The 19,668-nt window shown below is 60.7% G+C and overlaps 1 protein-coding gene across 2 annotated transcripts; it reads left to right on the top strand.

Moving 5' to 3' along the window:
- The first annotated feature begins 1,009 nt into the window (after positions 1–1,009).
- Positions 1,010–18,559, top strand: DIRAS1 (DIRAS family GTPase 1). Of its 2 annotated transcripts, XM_088147327.1 has the most exons (3): positions 1,010–1,524; positions 14,090–14,721; positions 14,844–18,559. In XM_088147327.1, exons 2-3 carry the CDS (start codon positions 14,129–14,131, stop codon positions 14,986–14,988), a joined length of 738 nt encoding a protein of 245 aa, XP_088003453.1. In that variant the 5' UTR covers positions 1,010–1,524; positions 14,090–14,128; the 3' UTR covers positions 14,989–18,559. The 2 variants fall into 2 exon arrangements, with proteins under 2 accessions (XP_088003453.1, XP_088003454.1); XM_088147328.1 differs by having other exon boundaries at positions 1,015–1,524; positions 14,090–14,986.
- The last annotated feature ends 1,109 nt before the right edge of the window (positions 18,560–19,668 follow it).

Below are 19,668 nucleotides of genomic sequence, written 5' to 3' on the forward strand. Positions count from 1 at the left end.
AATATTCGGTCCAGGTCCGGCATCGTTCTTCTCCCACGTAGGAGATGTCTCCCTATTTCATGGTTATAAGCGCTGCCCCTGCCAATTCTTCCGCTCAGGAAGATAGCATCAGTTAGTAGCTCCGCTTCTTCTCTGCCTCCGTTTTCTTTCACCCACCGGGAGAGACCCTTAATTCGCTTCCCTCCCTCCACGTGTATCGCTGGCAGAGCTGAGGCCGCCGAGGCTTCTCCAAGCCGCCCTAAGGCCGCCGTTCCTTGTGATACATGCCGCACATAAGTTGGATGAAGAAGGGGGCTGTTCACAGCCTCGGCACCCCTTTTCCCAGCTCCAAACCATTCCATCGCTCCACGCCCCGTCCTATGTGTTGCTTCCTGGTCACCATACGAACTCTTCAACAACCAGATCTGGTGGTCTGGTGCGCCCCGGCTTTTAAGGGCTATTCAGTCTGTGTGGCTCCCCACGCAGTCCAAAGCCCTTTCCATCAGATGCCAGCGGTGGGAGCCCGGGTGGCCCTGCTCTTCTGAACCCGGTCTCCTGAGGGCCCTGGTGGGTGCGAGAAGAATCCTTCTTTGGGGCTCCTGAAGGCAGGCCGACCTTCTCCAGGCCAGCTCTTCTTGGGGGTTCAGCGCGGCGGTCCGGTCCGGTCGCCCTCTGCTCTCTTTCAGCAGCCATTTCACCCTCTTTTCGGTATGGGCGTTGAGAGCTTCTTCTCCGCCGTCACAGGGACAGTCCGGCCCCTTCCTTCTGCAGGGTGATGCCGGGGGTGCACCACACTGGGTAGGCCGCGGTTCAGGTTCACCAGCTGCCGCAGGGGGGACGTTGCTTTTCTCAAGGTTTTAGGCCCCGCTTGCTGCTACGCTCTGGCCAGGCTAAAGCGGGGAGGGCAATATGCAGCTGACGGCGGGGGGGGCGCAGCTGGTGTCTTCCGCGGACGGGCGAATAGCCCGTCCGAGAAGCCACCGGTGCAGCCACTCCGGCGGGTGGGCGGTTGTGGGAGTTCGGCCATTTCTGTTCTGGGTGCTGGGCGGGCTGGGGAGAGCGCTGCCCTTCGCTGCACCGGGGGAGGCTTGGGCAAGGGGAGCCGGGCGCCTGCAAGAAGCCCCGCCCGGCCCGGCCCGGCCCGGCCCGGCCCGCGCTCGAGCTGGGCCGCGCCGCCGCAGCACGGAGCCGCAGGGGCAGGCGGCGAGCGCCCCGAAGAGCAGCGGGGGCGGCAGAGGAAAAGCGGGCGAAGCGGCACGGGCGGAGGGACCGGGCGGACTCGCCGGCCGAGCAGGCGCCGCAGGAGCAGCGGCCGCGCCAGCAGGCACCTCCCCGCTCTGCCGTGTGTCAGCGACGTCCACACGTGACGCCCCCTCCTCCCCCGACGCAGCGGCGGCAGCAGCAGCAGCATCCCTGCCGCCGTCGCCGGAGCAGCAGCCGCGACCCTCCTCCCGCGCCCGCCCGGAGCGCGGCTCCCCGGATGGCTGCTTGTCGTCTTCGTCGGCTCCGCGGTTCCAGGGCAGGCTGAGCCCCTTCCCGCGCCAGGTAAGACCCGGGAGGACGACGGGGGCCGCGGCGGGGACGGGGGCTGCGGCGAGGCTGGGCGCCGAGACCCCCGCGGTAGGGCCCCGTAGACCCTCCACCGCGGCCCGGGGGGTGGCCAGCGCACGGGTCCCTGCCCCGCCCGGGAGCTCCAGGCCAGAAACGGCGGCGGCGGCGGCACTGCCGGACCCCCGGGCGGGCCCGCCGTCTTCCCGTCGGCTCCCTCCCCTCCCCTCCCCTCCCCGTGCCAAGGGCAGCGGACTGCCTGACTTCAGCGACCGAGGCGCCGGGAAGGAAGAGCAGGGCAGGGCCGGTGGGGTCTCCTTGAGCCCTGGCGGGAAGCGAGGGTGGGGGGAAGGCCGCCGCCCCCGCCCCCGCCGCCTCCACTGCTCGGACGCCCGCTGACACCGCGCTCCGCCTCCGGCTTCCTGATGGAAGGGTTGCAAGCGGGCGGGAGGGCGCGGAGCTCCGGGGCGCTCCTGCGCGGTGTCCAGCGCAACCGCCGGTCCTGGTGCGGCTGCGCTGTACGGGCCGAGCCGCGACCCTCCGCTCCCGCCACCCGCCTGGGAAGGAGCATCTCTCAGCCACCTTGTTGCTGCTGCTGCCGCCGCCCCACCCCCACCCCCAGTCAGGTAGAGCCCGGCCTGCGCCGGTCGCTCCATGGTAGACTCTCCCTGAGCCTGGAGGCTCCGACCGGAGGGAGGCGGCGGCGCCCCTGAAGCGATCTTGCCTTGACTCTGGTAGCAGAGAGTCTGGGCTCTGCGTGCGGGAGCAGGAAGACGGGAGGGACTAGTTGAGTTCCACCATCCCGGGGACGTCGACCTCCGTGACCTGCTAGGCGTCCGGGAGGGGGGCAGACCGTTTTGCCTACTCACTCCAGCCGTGTGTCCCCACCCCACCCCAGCGTGCTCGGACGACAGCTCCCAGACTTCTCTCCCAAGCGATGGCTGGCCCAGAACAGCTGCCTTTCCAGCTCTGGTCCCCCCAATCTGCCCACCCTCAACCTCAGGGAGAGGGAGCCCTGGCGTGGCGGAGCCCCTGGGGACAGCAGTCCTGCGCCTGCCCTTCCCCGAGGCTGGCCCCCTTGATGTCAGGAAAAGGGAAGACAAGGGGGCTCCCCCATCCCCGTCCGAGAGCTCTGTGAGCTGGGCTGGCAGAGCCCCTTGGTTCTGATGGGTGGCGCAGCAGGGGCTGTGTGCTGTGCCCACCCACCAGCTCTTGGCGGCCATCTGCTTGTGGTCCTGGGGGAAACGTGGCTTCTTGCGTGACCCCCTCGCAGAGCACTGGGTGTTGTGGGCTGGATCCCGGCGTTCTTCCTTCCTTGGGCCCCGGTCACCTCACTTGTTTGTTTCTGGTCAAGTTTCCATGACACAAAGTGACTCTGGGAGGCGTCCAATAAAACCTGCTATTGAAACCTACTACAAAAACAATTAAAAACAATTAAAACAATAAAGATAGGTAAAAACAAGACCACAAGTGGGAAACTCACCCGCTTCTTCCTCCTGTCGTCCCCCACCCCACCCCGCTTCATTTAGATCCGTTAGTCAGAGTTCGCCTCACCTGCCGTTTCAATAGGCTGGAAAGGCCTCAGTTTCCCATCCCGGGCAGAGCAGGGTTTGAGGGTGCATCTCCCCACCTGCTCCTTCCCCAAGCCCCGACCCCCCCTCTGGCTCATCCCCTTCCCTCCAGCCCTGGCTGGCGGTGATGGTGACTGGCTCCAGAAGGTGACCACAAAGCAGTCCCAGGCCTGTTGGGGTCCAGACCGCACGAATAAAGGCTGCCGAGTGACGCTGCTTGGATGTGGCTTCTCGGGGGAAGCAGCCTAGGAAATTGCCATATCCGAAGGCCGCCTGACTCTCTTCGCCCCCCCCCCCGCCCCCAGTTGGCCTTCTTGCTTCCAGATGCTTCTGTCTTGGTTCCAGAATCTCAGGGTTGGGCATAACCCCCCATGATGTCAGCTGGTGAGAGCAACTTCTTTCAGAAGGATCAGCCGAACAGGGGCCCGGCCAGGCTCAAGGGGGAGAAGCTTGTATGGGTGTGCTCGGGGGGAGTGTGTGCAGAGATTCTGCCCCCCAGCTTTCAGACCCCCACTGCACCTCAGCCTTGTTTGCTTCCCACTGCATCTCCCAGGGCTGGGTCTCACCGATCAGAGTGAGATTCCTGGGGGAGCCGTTAGTTACACAACAGAAACCGTCTGGAAAACAGCAGCTCCACCAGGCGAGTTCGCTCCTACCTGCCGGGGGAAGGGCGAGGGGTCTCTCGCTCTCCTGAGTTAACACAAGGCCGTGGCGTTCAGGCAGACTAGCTGAACCACGTTAGCTGAATAGGCCACAGGGGCCTGAGTCACAGGTAAGGCTAGGTCAGAACGTGTGGCTTTGTCAAGCTTGCAAGAAGCAAAGGGCGTTACGGGTCGGTGCAACGTCTGAAGCTTCTCTGAAGCTGGAGGAGGTCTTGAGGGTCATCTGGGGCGTTTGCCATGGAGCAGAAGTCCAGGAGCAGCACCCCCCAAAATTCACACCCATCTGGCTCCAACAAGGGACAGCCAGGTGCCCCCCTTAGCTCCGTGAGGGGCTCTGGGAAGGAGGCCAGCTCAAGCTGGGGGGGCTTTTCGGGTTGGTTGCCACGGCTGAATCACCACTATTTCCCCATTTTTCTGCCAGTGTTTCTGGAGGTGGGGTTTCCATTCCCTAGTGGGGAGACTTTGAGGATGGTGTGGAAGCTCTTCCACTGACCGTGCACAGTGAACATTTAGTGTGCTTTTGGTTTTTCACACAACATCCTTGCAGAGTGGACCATCAGCTTGACACGAGCTTCTCTAGCACCCAGTCTTTCACCCATTTTTCCTGAAGAGGAAGGCCTTGCATGAAAGGCTGGGTGCTGGGAAGCTCATGTCAAGCTGGGATACAATAGCTCTGTGAGCCCTCAGAGACCCCTGCAAAGCTAGTCAATGGCTGGGTTCACAGAACATCCCCTCGGTTGGGTTGTGGCTTGGTGCACCATGGTTGTTTACTTACCGAACCAGGGTTCAGCAGATGGGAGTCTAAGGCAACGTGGCAACCGGGCTACTGTACTTAGGGCCCGAGACCAACCGGTGACTGAGTGTCAAGGGAAGCAAGAGGGCCAGGCCGGTGCTGCGTGTGAGGCCTCTTTCTTCTTGATCAACCAGGCCATCTGGGGACCTTGAAAGGTCCCCTCCGAAGAGCCGCAGCAGCAGCAGCTCCCCAAGGTCTCTGTGGGCCCCAGGAAGCTTTTCCTAACTCTGGGTAAGCTGGAGCTTTAAAAATTCTCCTGGAAAATGACATCAGGTTAGGAAAACTCTTAGGAATCCCTGGACTAGCTGGGTCTAGGTCCCAAGTAATCTCCACGGCTTCAGGAGCCTTCCTTGAGCATTAGCTTCTGGATCGGTCTGGTGGACGCAGCGAGCGACCCCAGAAGAGGCAATGGAGGCACTTTCTGGAGGAAGAGCCAAAGGCATTCCGCTCGCTCGCTTGACGGCTGGCAACTGGGCTCCCAGCAGATGGGGGGTTGTGGCCAGCGTGCACCACAGACTCCCTGGCAGGTGAGGTTGGGCAAAGAAATGCTTGATCTTCCCCAGCCAGACAGGCACCGTTGCAGCAGAGGGAGGGTGAGTTGGCCAGCCCTATGCTGACCTCCCTCACCAGCCACAGTGCCAGCAAGCCTAGAGCTCCTGTTGGCTCTCTCTCCAGAGGGGTTGCCAAGCCTCCAGATGGAGCACTACCTGTGGACGTGACAGACCCCTGCCAGGCAGCTGGCCGGCCTCTTCCGCTCCTTGCCCAGAAGCTCTGGAGGTTGCTGCTGTCGTGGACCTCCCGCCTGGGTAGTCCTTGGCCACCAGAAGAGCAGAGGCTGCTGGGAGCCCTGGGGCCCAATCTGGCATGACTCCTCAGATACCCTTGGGACTTGAAGGGGCTCCTCAGGTGCCCAAGCCGAGAGGGGCCTGCCATGCTTCGGGATGCCAAGGAACCGTGTGTGGACTTGGGCCTCAACCTCCTGGCTGCTGCTGTTCTGCAGTGGGTCAGGCCAATGATCAGGGGCTGACAGGAGGTGAGCCCACAGCTGCCTGCAGGGGACTGCGCTGAGATAGGGAGGCTTAATTGGGAGCTGGGACTTGCCTTCCCCCAGCCAAGGGAGGGCATCCTCTAGTCCACACACTTCTTCACTGACAGAAGCAGGGAGATGGTAGAGAGTAGGGACCCGCATGTTACGCTGGTTAAACTGTGGTCAGTTTCTCGGTTCAGATGGCCCAAACCCCTAGTGAGGTGCGGGTCTCCCAGTGGCTGAACGGCGCTGGGCAGGAAGGGAGGTCAGCGAAGAACCGGCGCGGCGCTTGGAGGCCGGGGCAGTCACCTCCCCTGCCTCTGCGCTGTGGGGCGGGGCGGGCCCCCTTTCCCCCCCCCTCCATTGCCGGGTGGAAGCCCCTGTGCTGCCTTTGTTCCAGATGCTCCTCCCTTCCCTTCTGCTGGTCGTTTTCGGGGGACAGGCGCGGGTGGGGGGAAGAGGCGGGGCAGGTGACTGCCAGCCCCCCAGGAGAGAGAGGCTGCAGAGCCGGGAGGGCCGCCAGAGGCGAGAGGCTCTCTGCCGCTTGGCCTTTCTCCGCGGGGCGGGAGGTCGTTAGTTTTGGCGTGAAGGGTGTTTGGGTCTGCTCTCGGGGGAGGGGTTGGGGTCTGGTGCGGCGTGTGCGGTGGTAACAATTGCATGGCCCGGTCCTTGGGGGCAGCGCGTCTCCGGGCCAGTTGCTTGCCCCCCAGCCCCTCTCCCATCTGGAGCCTGAAGGGCGCCCTTAAAGAGGCCCCGGCTTGCCTGCAGCTTCTTGAGCAGGGCCGGCCAGGTCTCCCATGCTGCGGGCGACGCCCTCTTGGGGGTTGCCCTGGCACACGCCCCCGCCCCCCCCCACCAAACTTGAAGCAGGCCCAAAGGCCGGTCCTCAGGCGCTGCTTTCCCTTGCTGGGCCAGAGTGGGCGCTCAGTGGGGAGGGGTCTTCGGGGGCAGCCCAGCTCCGAGGGGGAGGGGTCTTTGGGGGCAGCCCAGCTCCAAGCCGTGCGGCTCTGCACCAGCTGCCCCGGAGCAGCCTCGCTGGGGAGCCAGCAGGCCCCACACACCCCTTCCCTCTGGAGTTGGGGATGGAACTGCCGATCGATCCTCTTATGGGATGTCCTGCGGGGGGGGGGCAAGGCCAAGCTTGCCTCCTGCTTGCCCCTGGCCACGCTGCTGGGGGCGGGTTCTGAGAGGAGGCCGAACCAGCCCCGTCACAGGGACCCCCGTATCCAGCTGCCGCACCGTTTGACCAGACCATGGCTTTGGGAACCAGGTATGTGGCGGGGGGAGGACAACCCAACTTGTGGGTTGTGAGTTGGGGAAGGAGGTGAAGCCACTCCACGGAAAAAATGCTTTTCAGCACCACTTCGTTCCTCCCAGGCGGTTGTTGTGTTGCGTCCCTCAGGAAGGATTCTGGCAAACGCCCCCAGAGGTGGTTGGGTATTTAGCCTTGAACCCTAAAGCCGGAGAGTTGGAAGGGCTGCTTGAGGACGCTCAGATCAACCCTCTGCTCAGTGCCGCAGCCCAGATTTAAGCGGTCCAGCCGGGGAGCTGTCCAGCACTTCTCCGGTCGCTGGTTCCCCGTCCAACGGCTTACTGTTGGCAGTGTTTCCCGTCGTTCGGTCTGAGCCAGCCTTCCTGTGGCTTTAACCCCGTGTCCCAAGTCCTGCGCTCCAGTCGGAGGGGACAGGCCTTGGCCTGTGCCCGGGTGTCTGGAGAGAGCGCCTTTCCTCAAGGCCAGCCGCCCAGCTTCGTCGCTCTCTGCTCCTAGGACTGTGTTTCTAGCCCACTGCCTTTCTGTCAGCCCATTTCTCTGCATCCTGCTTAATGATTACTTCCTGTAATTTGGAAATCGCTCTATCATTGATGTAACCTAAAATTGCCTTTGCCTTTTTTTGCAGCCACATCACGCTGCTGGCTCATTTTAGCTTGCAATCAACTCCCATTCAGAGATCTGTTTGCAATTATTATTCCCAAGCCAGGAGTCCCCATCCAGTACTTGGCTATTGGATTTCTTTCTCCTCAGTCAAGAACGCTGCATTTGTCTGTTAAATTTTATTATTTGTAGCCCAGTTTTGGTTGTTGATGGTCTCCCCACTTGCGCCACCTCAGGGCTGCTCCCGGCTGTTGATCGCAGAAGAGCTTTGCAGAGAAGGATATTCAGGCAAAGGTCGAGGTTGTGATTTGGTTTTATTGCTTGCTCTCTCAAGCACTATTTGGTGGTTCTAGATCAAACAAATACTTTCCCTGGCTTCTTTCCACAATCCAATGGCAGGTGGGCTTGGCTTGCACACCATCCCAGTTGTGTTCTCTAAGTAACGCATGGGAAAACTGTATTTCCTCAATACATAATTTTTTACACTGCACAAGGAAACGGATCGGTGAGTGGCTGTGCCTTGACACCAAGGCCTTTGCAACTAGAGAACGGGAGGAGAGCAGAAGATGAATGCTGGAGTTTCACGTGGGATTGCACGTGCGTGTCTCACAGATCCTTCTCAGCCAACTAACTCCTTCCTCAGTACCTTTCCCTAAAGAAAAGCCAACAGCCCGACTGCTAGACCGCTCTGCAGGGTTGCTGTAACCTCACTGATTTAGCCATAACCTCCAACAAAATGAGCATAACAACACCAGGGTTCCTCGCAGTGTATAATGCTCCTGCTTGTTGCATCGGGCTTCTCAGAAATCAGGTGCTTTATCTGCAGGCACCAGCGAATTCAACAGAAGAGAAACGCTCTCCGACATCCAGGGAGATTGCACAGGACTCTCGGCCGGAGGCTCACGGACAAGAGCTGCAGGATTTCCTGGCCGCTCACGGCTCATCAAGGCTCCAGCCCCCTCACCGGCTGAGGCTCTCTCTGGCAACCGGGATGGCTGTGGCCTGCGAGGAAGACGCCATGAGAACAACTGGTGGCCACCAACACGAAGAAGCTGCTCCTTGTACCCTCTGGAGTTTGATTCCGCCTCTCCCTGGTTTCCTGGACTTTGCCTTGCACTTTCCAGCCTTGGAGCTGAGCGACCGTCAGTTTGCTTATCGATCGATGGATCTACGCAGTTAACAGGTCCGGCCAGCCTCTCACAAGCAACTCAGAAAGAACAACAAAAGACTCAAAAGGAATTGGATCGTAAAAGATCGCAGAACCCGGAGCTCTTCCGCTGAAGCCCTCCAGCCATGGAAACCATGATCCTGGCCTGCTCCAAAGACCTCCTGAGCCAGTGCCTGGAGGGAAGCCAGTTCCTGACAGCTTTGCAAAAGGCGGGCGGGGTCAAAGCCCCTGCCTCTGGGGAGGGATGCTGTGCCACAGGGCCAGGGGAGTGGCAGGGGGCCCGTCTCCTGCCTCCCCGAGGCAGTGCTGAGTATGCAGGACAGCCCCGCCCGGCCAGCTGTGCTGCACGGAGAGAGGGGGTCCTGCTAGCCCCCAGGCCCAGCTGACGGAGCCAGGAGCTCGTGTCCACCCAAACCCCTACATCTGCGCCACACGCGGAACTCGCTTCCCAGGACAGGAGGGGGGCGGCTCCCCATGCTGGCCTTTCGGGAGGCTTGGACACCTCTCTTGCAGTTGCTCGTAGTCCTTTTTGCCAAAATGAGTATTTAATTCTGTCTTAATATAAGTTTTTACAATGTTTGCATACATATTAGAATTTTGGCATTTTGTATACCATCTTGGGGCATCAGTGATGGTGGCTTAAAAGTCGGACCGAGTCAAAGAGTAACAAAGTCCCAGATCCTGAGGATGCCCACCCAAAAGTTCTCAAAGGACTCAAATGGCTGATGTTCCAGAAGAACACACACCCTTCCCCTGGAGGGTAGCCAGAGCTCCCATTAATTGCAGGGTTCAGCCTAACCTCAGTACTGGGGGAGCTCAGGAGGGCACTGCTATTGAACACAGGCCCCAGAGGATCAAACTACGGAAGAACATCTAGATGGACCCCACAAAGGGAAATTCAGCCTCACCTCTGAGCTTTCTGGGAGGGTCGGCAGGGCATCCTTCCCACGTCACGCAGAAGCCTTTGGCAGGGTCACTCAGGGGGGGGAAGTCAGTGTCCCTGCGGGACTGCTGCTTTCGAACTCACTCCTCGTTTAAGTAGAAACTGATGCACGCTGGGCAAAAGCCCTTAACCTCACGCACACGTTCGATGGGGTCGGAGCCGTCTGTAGCTCAAAAGTCTCGGGGTGAACGTGGCCACCTCGGCAAAGATGTCGGCCTTGTCGCGGCAGCCGTGGAAAGGGAGGGCAGAGGCCGTGCCAGGGTCATCAGGAAAGGGGCAGGAATGCAGCCGCCAGCACGGGGTGCCCTTACAGAAATCCGTGGAACGTCCACAGGACCCGGAGCGCCAGGTGCGGTTCTGGCCGCCAAGCTGGACAAGGGATATCGAGGACCAGGGAGGGCGTGGAAGGGGGCAGGCAAGAGGATCAGGGGCTCCAACACCGTCCCTGCGAGAAAACGCCTTTTCGCTCTTTCACGGAGCAAAGGGGGCAGGGAGGGGGCACGTTCAAGAAGCTTAAACCTTGCCTGGCCCGGAGAAAGAGCGAGCGGAAGGTTTTCTCCCTCTCTCTGAACACGAAGACAGCCCCCCCCGCCCCCCATGAGGCGGATCGCAAGGAGAGTTGAACGGCCAGAAGGAAGCACTCTGAACTCCACAGCGCACAAGGAACCGGTGGGATTCACTCCCAGAAGAAGTGTTAGTAGATGGCCACTAAGTGATACATTTATGATCCAAAGCTGTCAGTCCTGGACTCAGCATTAGCTCTGGGCTGCAGGCACCAGCAGGTGCATGCTGTAGCAGTGAGTTCCTCTGACTACGCTGCTGTTGATGTACCGTGGAAAAATTTACCTTATCCCATAGTAGACGGTTCTATAAAAGCACCTGAAATTCTGCAGTGCAGTTTCTTCTCGCTGTGAGGCTCCTGTTCTGCAATCGAATGATTAACCACCTTCAGCAAATTTTCTCCCCTCAGACCACCAGAAAAAATCCATAATGAATTAAAAAATGCTGCTTTTTTTCTCCCTGCTCCTCCCTGGAGCTTCAAGGGAAATAACTCATGGGGGATCTTGCTGCCCCCTTCACTGGGGAATTGAGCTTTTGCAGGAAGGCCCACTGTCCCCGTCAAGTGGCATAAAGGGATGGTCTTTGCAGAAGGAAGGCCTCCCCCCGCAGGGACTTGGGAGATGGGGGCGAGTTGGAGATGGCGCAGGATGGAGCTTTTTCCGCCCTCCCCCTCTCCCCCCAGCCTGATCAGCAATACCCAAGGAAGAGAGAGGGTGGCAGACAGGCAGAGGAACGCAGGTCCTCCTTTGTTTGAAGGGCCAGATCTCCGGAAAGCCTCCTTTTGACCTTGGCAGGGTCATGTCGCTTTCTTGGAACCTGTGGAAATGGCCTGCTGTCACCCCCTTTGGGGGTGTTTTTTCAGTCTCCCACCCTGGTGCTTCCTGGTGCTCTCATCCAGAGATGACCTTGCGTCGTTTTGTCAAGCTCAGCCACCTTCTGCACCGAGGCCACAAACAGCTGCATTTTACTTTCGGGTGGCTGCATATCCTGAGAATGTGGGGTTGACTGGAGAGGGACTGATGCAGCAATCCGTCCGCCGTGCAGCCTCTTGGAAGGCGTTGGCTGCCTTCTGCCTGGGCGCAAAGGTGAGGAGCGATGGACGGGCCCCCCGGATGCTTCCTGGGAACTGTCCTCCTCCTGCCCCGCCTGGGAGTGAACGACCCAGCCTGACCCAGCCCTGAAGACCCTGCAAGAAACTGGGCGGTGTTCGCTTGGCTCCTCCCTGTCCAAGGATGCGGCCCAGGAGAAGCAGAGGGCCTTTGAGGGGACGTGGACGCGTCACCTTAGAGTCCAAGACGGGACAGAAAGGTGAAGGGATGTATGTATTTGTGGCATTTACATCTCAGTGGCTGGGTCCAGACTCAGTTCAGAGCATCGCTGCACACGTACCCAAGGTTTCAGGAGATCCCGTTGCAGCCGGCTAAGAGAACCAGCAGTAGGCAGGACGCCATGGACCAAAGCCTTCCACTCGAAGCAGCACAGGAGGGTTAGGAAAAGGACAGGGAGGCAAGGAGTGCTTTCCAGCGAGCCGAGATTCAAAGGGGACACGCCACGTCGGGAATGGCAGGCGGAGATGCTGCAAAGCCCAGCAGTAGCTGACGTGTGCAGAAGAACTGGGCAGCTGTGGGGCCGCTGGCAGGAGAGAAGCCAGAGCCTCTCAGGAGCCAGAATCCTCCCAGATTCCAAAGGGGAATCAGGTTCAAAGCGGGACAATTGACAAAAGGAGGGAACAGCAACTCAAGGTAAGTGAAGAAAAAGCTTTTACATCCAAAGGTCCCTTTCAGAAAAATGGCCTTTATGCTTAATTCCAACTCTGTCATTCTATGGAGATTCAGAAGGATTTGTGAAGCTGGAAGAAAAGGGCAGAAATCAGCAAGATGAAACCGATGCTGATAGGAATAAAGCAAGGCCCAGGGGTAGGATGGGTGAAGAATCACAGCCGGCAGCAGGGCGTGCAAAGAGGTGTCTTGGTGGGTCGCAAGCTGAATGTGAGCCATCAGCATGATGCGGCTGCAAAAAAGGCAGATGCAATCTCCTGGTCTGGGAGAAAAACCTCACAGGCAGCGGTGGGAGTCACTGGGTATGTTCAGCCTGGAGAAGAGACAGCTCTGGTGAGACAAGGATCTGAGGGCAGAGCTGTTCAGAGCTGCCCTAGAGGATGGGGCAAGAAACACGGTTAAAGATTCCAGTTGGATTTTGGAAAAGTTGTGCAGGGGCGGAGCCGGCTTCCTTGGGAGGCGGGGGGCTTCCCCTCGCTGGAGGCTTTAACCAGAGGCTGGAGGGCTTCTGCCAGGGATGCTGTGGTGGTGGGCGGAGGGCTGGGCGGGATTGCCTCAAGCCCCCTCCGCACCCTTCCATTTGATTTCTCCACCCTCCCTCCCCCTCTCCCAACTGCTTTAGGGATCCTTTGCCTGAAGGGCAGGGTGAAGGGGCAGATGTAAGGAAGTAGGTCGGGGCAAAATCCGGAGGAGGAGGGCTGCCTGCCAAGGGAGCAGAGCGCCTCAGGCGATGGGACTGGAGGCTGTCTCTTCTCAGGGATGATGTCTTTACAGGAGGGAGCCCAGGGGGTCCGAGGGAGGGGTACTGGTGCGCTCCAGGCTTCTAGGACGGGAAGAGAAATTAACTCCATGGCTCAGTGGCGCCCTTGCCTGTACCAGTTTCCCTCCATCACGTCTCTTTTCCTTGCTCCCTCCTCTTGTAAAAAAGCAAAATGCCTTAGACTTTGTGCTAAGAGGTCTGCTCTGCTGGAGCCCTTCCACGTGTGGTTGTTCTTCACGCCGAGAAGAACAAATGGCCTGTGTTGGCTGGGCCTTCTTGCTGCACTTGTCCCAGCGGGAGGGGGGCTCTTGGTCCATCACCCGTTTCACAGGGAGTTGCTGCATTCCTGAAAGACAGAGATGATCTCCCCCCTCTGGATGCCCCCAATGGGCAGTCTGCTGCCCCTGGGGCTAATATTTATGGACTAGATTTCTCTGCCCCCACCCCCGGGGGGGCTCCATCAGTGAATGCTGGGCTGACCAGCACCCTGTTCCCTCACCCAGTCCAGGGCTGGAGACGCAGGTTGGCCTCGAAGCCAAAATCAAGGACCCCCAGCCCAGACCTTACGGTGCATGGAGCTTGGGGGCCCCTGGGCTGGACCTCCAGACTGGTGGGGGGCCCAGACCCCAGTTGCCATGTGTGAGTTTGATCATTCTTTCAGCAATGGGGCGTTTCTTGTTCTTGTCCCTCAAATGCTTTGTCATCAAAACTGCAGAAGCTGATTCTGCAGCCCCGATGATGCTGAGATTTCAGTGAAACTGTACCTGTCCAGAGTCCTCCTGGCTGGTACAGTTTTTCTGGTTGATTTATTTGCTATAAACATGTCAGAACAGAGGTCGAGTTTGGGAGAAGGGAAATGATGTGGATCTGAGAGCCCCAGACTTGCAAGGGGTGTGATTTGGTGTCCTGCGTTCTGGAACGGGCGGGAACTGGTTCTAACTTGCATCTGTGTGGCAGCCTTGGCTCTCGCTCTCTCTCTCTCTCACACACACACACACGCACACCCCACCCCCCAGCTCACACGCACCATCTTCTCAGGGCTTTGTATGCCCAGCTTCTTCCAGCTTTCTTCAGAGGACTGGGTTTCTGGTCCCCCGACAGGCCCTGGAAGTGGAAGGAGCCTTCAAAGCGTTTGCATCTGCACAGCAAATCGTCCTCAGCAGACTCGCTGCAGGATCTAGATTAAGCGTGGGTTGGATGGCTGTCAAGCCCCCAGGGAAAAGAAGCTCCACATGGCCACACCACTGGTGGCGACAGAGTGGCCTTTCTGCCTCATTTGAGGCCTGAGAATTGGTGTCAAAAGCCCTTCTCCTTGGCCCTGTTTTTTCAAAGCAGGGAAATTCTCTTTCCCTGAAATCAGTGGGTGGCCTCTGCCTGCCTGGACTGACGGCCCTTGTTCTCTCTCCTCCTCCCTGCCCCCCCGCAGGTGGGTAGCTGCTGACCCCTTCCCGCCAGCCCATCCAAGATGCCGGAGCAAAGCAACGACTACCGCGTGGTGGTCTTCGGGGCCGGAGGCGTGGGCAAGAGCTCGCTGGTGCTGCGCTTCGTCAAGGGCACCTTCCGCGACACCTACATCCCCACCATCGAGGACACCTATCGGCAGGTGATCAGCTGCGACAAGAGCGTCTGCACACTGCAGATCACCGACACGACCGGCAGCCACCAGTTCCCGGCCATGCAGCGCCTCTCCATCTCCAAGGGCCACGCCTTCATCCTGGTCTTCTCTGTCACCAGCAAACAGTCACTGGAAGAGCTGAAGCCCATCTACCAGCAGATCGTGCAGATCAAGGGCAGCGTGGAGACCTTCCCCGTCATGCTGGTTGGCAACAAGTGCGACGAGACGCAGCGGGAGGTGGAGACCAGGGAGGGGGAGGCCGTGGCCCAGGAATGGCGGTGCGCCTTCATGGAGACCTCGGCCAAGATGAACTACAACGTCAAGGAGCTCTTCCAGGAGCTGCTCAGCCTGGAGAAGCGCCGCAGCATGAGCCTCAGCATCGACGGCAAGCGGTCCAGCAAGCAGAAGCGGACAGAGAAAATCAAGGGCAAGTGCAGCCTGATGTGAGTGGCCGGGAGGCGGCAGCCCCCACCCCCCGTTTCATCATCCGTACGGTCACCCCCCGGCCCCCCTGGGGCCCCAGCCTCGCCCCCACCCTCCACCTCCTCCCCCCTCTCTGCTCCAGCCTCCTGGCACCTCCTGCGCCCGGCTCGCTCCCAGCGAAAATGGTGCTCCTGATCCTCCTGCCTGGCACCGCCCCTGAACTCCCCCAGCAGCAGAGGACCCTGGACGTGGGGGCTGCGGCGCGCTCTGCCCTCCCTGCAAACTGACATTCCAGCAGAACTGTGGGAACCTCGGTGGGAAGAGAGGAGACAGAGAGGAGCTTCTGGTAAAAGTGGATCCACCATTTGCCCACCAACTTCTTGGACTGGGGGGGGACTGGGGGGGCTGCTGTTCAGCCTGGGAGCTGCAGAAGATTCAGTTTGTTCAAGCGGGGCCCCCTCAGTCCCTGTGGCCCTGCCAAGTCTGTGCAAACTCCGGGGATGGTCCTTGGCTCCTCACAGGTCAGACCCACCCACCCTCAAAGACCCTGCACCCTGGGCGAGGCCACAGTTGCCCTTGCCAGAGCCCAGCCCACCTTTCTCCTGAAAGCGTCTCTCGGTGCTGGAGGCCAGCGAGATAGTGGAGGCCCCCAAGGGAGGGGGTCCGCAGGGGGAGCCCCCCACCCCAGGGAAGGCCTCTCTCACCACCCTGGCGCTCCGGAAGGCGGGCCACTCCGTGCGACGCCCAGGCCCTGGCCTTGCTGGCCTCCCCTCCCCCTCCCCCGTCCCTCCCCCGTCTGCCACGCCGGACTGTGAACACACAGCTTACTGTGAGCCACCACCTTGCTTATTTTTAATTTAAAGGTGTTTTTTTTCTGAAACAAAGCAACAAAGTCAGCAGCAGCAACAGCAGCAGCAGCACATCTCCAGACCAGGAACACTAAGAAAAGGGCCGGCCCCGAACAGGCTGGGGAGCCAAGTCGCAGCCAGTCCACGCAGGCTGACAGAGAAGGGCGGGGCATGGGAGCCATGGCTCGGCTGGGGGGCTCTTCTCACGGGCCAGGTGGCCTCCGGGAAGCAGGTCCCCTCGGGCGATAGGGTGGGAGGGCGTGTGCCCGCCAGTCTCTTGGGCTGGAGCCAGTCCCAGCACCCTGCCCAAGCAACGGGCCCGTGGAGGCGGCTGCCCACCTGCTGAGGACAGAGGCCGCCAGTGGCCTGGTGAACACGGGCCCCCGCAGCAGGCACTTCTCCTCCTGGCCACCCGCAGCAGCAGCAGCAGCAGATGCACCCCTGCAGCTGGAAGAGCTGGGCTGGGCACCGCTTGCCCATTTCGGTCCGAGCCCAGCCTGCTGCCCCCAGACGTGGTCCCATTTTGCACAGGAAGGGAGGCCTTTGGGCTGTTCCTGCTCTGGCCAGAAGGAGAGTGGGATCATCCTTGTTTCCTGGCCCCAGCAATGCCATGGAGGTGCCCTTCGACATGGCGCCGGACGTTGTACTTATTTTTTTAAAAGTACAGTACGGAGGAAGCAGTTAGGTTTCACGGTCCTAAAGCCAGGACTTACAGTGCGCAGGTAGGGTCTGCCAGTAGTGTGCAAGCGAACATGTGGAAGGCAGCCTCTGTGCATCTGCTTCTCTACAGGCCAGTTCTGATTTGTTTGGCATTCACCTCAACCCCTTCCTCAGCTTGGTGACTCTGAACAGCAGCACGGCAGGGGAAGGCGAGTCCATCCGGAGTTTGGCTATTTGCAAACAGCAAGGATGGGCTTAGAAGATGTTCATCCCGTAGAGCAGCATTCTGCAAGATCTCTGGAGTGCCCATTTGAGAGACACACTGGGCATTTTCTGAACTGTCCACTTATGCCAGTTGACAGGACCCCGGAGCAGGAGGGCAGGACTGGACCCGAGCGGGTGGGTGGACGGGGGGGGGGGGACCTTTCCCCAGCAGCGCCAGAAACCCTTCAAAGCACAAGGCTGTGGCCTGGCCCGGCCCAGCAGGGGCTGGAGAAAGGTAGCCAACCCGGGGGTCAGGGTGGGCAGGCCGGATTCTCTTCAGGCTGTGCAGGAAAGGGGCTCCAGAGAAGTCTTGCAAGACCCGCCCTCTGCCTCTCGCTGGGTCTCTTCTCCTGCCTTTTTGGCCCCTGCTTGCTCCTGCCTGCCCAGAAGCTTTCTTTCCTCCCCCCTCAGCTGTGCAGTGCAGAAACTGCTGCTCCGGCACCCTCTTGGCCCTGGACTCCGAACTAGGCAGCACAAGCAACGCCTGAAGCCCTTTGCACGATGGTTGTTCAGTTCAGGGACGTCACTTCATTAAGTGCATCTTAAGTTAATTCTTTTAAAAATCCCAGAGTGGTTAACCGCATCAGAGCAACTAAAGAGAACTTTCCTGGACAGGCAGGCAGGCAAACCCGCCGCCCCTCCCCAATGGCGCCTCTTGCAGCCCCCGCGCCTCGGGTCCGGGTGCTGGGCTCCGGCGCGAGCGCAGCCTTTCTCCGTTAAGGCCCGGGAGCACCGAGTCCGCGCGGGGCCAAGGCTCGGGCGCCTGGCCCTCGGACTTCTTTCTGCGCGGAATCGCGCAGGCACCTCGGCGAACGGGAGGGTCGGAAGGCTGCTTGACCTTCCCCCCGCAATCCCAGCCTTCCTGAAATCCCCGGCCTGGCGTGCCGGGCGCCCGGGCCATCCCCGGAGAGCGCGCGAGCCTCGCCCCGCTGGCCGTGGGAGGCGGGCTCAGGAGCAGCACGAGGCTGCGCCCGGGACGGTGGCCTCCGGACTGCCTGGTAGGATGGGCCCCTCGCGCCAGCCCTCCGAAAGCCTCGCGGGGCCGGGCCGAGCGGTCCGCCCGCGGGTTCTCCCCCTCGAGTGCCAGGAACGCCGGTCTTCGGGGCCGAGGGTCTCCAGGCACGCGCCCTTAGCGAGGCCGTCGGGCCGGCCCTGCTGGCGAGGCCTGTGGGCGCTCGGGACCTCCGTCTCGCAGGGCTTCGAGCTGAAGCGGCCTGCCTAAAACCCGCGCCGGGCGCCCGGCCCGCGCGCGCTGTGGTGACCACCTCGGGGGCAGCATTTTTGCGGTGGGTAACTCGACTCTTCTGGGCTGAAGAGGCCGCTTGCCACGGGTGGGGGAGGCCTGGGCAGCCCTTCCCCTCGATCTGTGGCAGGGGTCCCTCGTGCAGCTGCTACGCCTCGTGAAGCCCCGCGGCCCGCCGGCTCCCCGGCCAGCCCCCGCTTCTGTGCGCGCCCAGCCAGTGCAAACCTGCAAGGCGATGGGGCCTGGGGGCTTGCCGGGGGCCTTGGGGCTCGGGCAGTCTCGCAGCTTCTCAGTTTGGGGGTCACGGGCATTCACCATAAAACCCACTGAAACTGTTCCACGCGGCTGGCTGCTTCTGGAGCTGTATCTTCTGCAACCTGGTTCCTCCCCGCGCGCGTGTGAATGCGCCCCGCCTGCTGCGCCGGAGACCCTCGCGTGCGCGCGGGCATCTGCTCACTCTCGGCCGTGGTTCCTGTCGGCTCCTGCCTGGTAGGCCGGCCAGTCCGCGATGCGGAAGGGGCCTCGCTTCTCCCGGCTGCGGCGGCGCGTCCCGACTCCTCAGTGGTGCTCCTGGAGCTCGAGGCAAGGCGCGGCAACCCTCGCGCTGTAAATATAACGTCCTGATTAGTTTTCCTCTCAGCGGCCAGCATGACATGAGCTACTGTGCACAACGGGTTTTTGGAGAGAGAGCAGCTCACCGACGAACACGTAGGCAAGACGACAATATCATAACGTAACAATAAAACGGAGACAAACCTCTGGTACAATGTAGCCTTTATTTAGTCTTCCTTGAATGAATAAAAACGGATTTATCCCGTCGTCTCCCCACGCTTGGTCTTATTCTTCAGGCCCCGTTGGGGGAGTCTTGCTCGGCCCCCCTCTTCCCAGGACAGGACCCACCCCCAAGCGTGGGCCCAGCGCCCCTTTTCTGGGGCTGAACTTCGGGTGCAGTGCTGTAACCGATCCCAGCTGGCAACGGATGGGGTGGTGGGGAGACTGGCCCCGAGGGAAGATAAGGATGGGGGGGGGAAGAGGGCAGCAGCAACAGCAGCCTTGCGGGGTTGGACGGGAGCACCTCCCCTCCCCTCTCAGGCCCTGCCTGCCCAATAGCGCCATTTCAGGAGGTTGGGGCCTCCCCAGAGCCACCAGTGACCCCCTGCCTCACGTGCCCACAAGCAGAGGTCCTCAGCTGCTGCAGAGGCGGCGGCACATGTTTGCGAAGGGCGCCCTTCCTGCACGCGGGTGACCTTGGCCAGCTGCTGTTTGCATCTGCACCCCTGCCCAAGCTCCCGAGGGAGCGTCCCTGTCCCTCCTGGCCAGCAGGGCCTCCCTGCCAGTGCAGTTTCCTTTGCCCCGCCAGCCTCCATCGGGCCTTCGCTCGTCTGGACCCGAAATGCGTCATGCCCACGGTCACCATGGAGACCAGCTGTTCCTCTGCATTTGAGAGCTGCTGCCTTGGGATGCACAACGAACGGTGAGGAGGAGAGCGGTGAGGAGGAGAGCGCGGTGGCGCTAGGGGAGAAACCACCCCCCTGCACGCACATGCAGATGGCGTGAGCAGATGATGTCAATCCCCGGGGAGGCTGGCACCCCACTGGTCCCTCCAGAGAAGGCTGCCGCTGGCCAGATGAGCCCAACCTGAAGGAGAAACAAACGGGTGGCACCTCACCAGGCAAAGGGTCGGAGGCGTCTTGGGCCTGGTTGCGGGATTTATACCCAGCCAGTCCTCGATTCTCGATCAGCCCTCGGAGGGAGGAGACACTGCCAAGCTATGTCGGGGGCAACACGAGGCTCCGCTCAAGGGTATTTGGTTCTTTTTCCTCCAGGTGAAGAGTGCTCCCTTCATTTTACTTCCCTGAGCGTGATTCTGCCAGGGAGGCAGGGCTGAGCCTGCAAGTCCCCCGTGGAGCTATGGGTGGGCTTGCGCCTGCCCCTCCCCGCCATACTCCCAA

Source organism: Python bivittatus, unplaced genomic scaffold, assembly GCF_059951505.1.
Source record: "Python bivittatus isolate LINGU-HERP-01145 unplaced genomic scaffold, Pbiv_v1 ctg000500_np1212, whole genome shotgun sequence".
NCBI classification, from domain to species: domain Eukaryota; kingdom Metazoa; phylum Chordata; class Lepidosauria; order Squamata; family Pythonidae; genus Python; species Python bivittatus.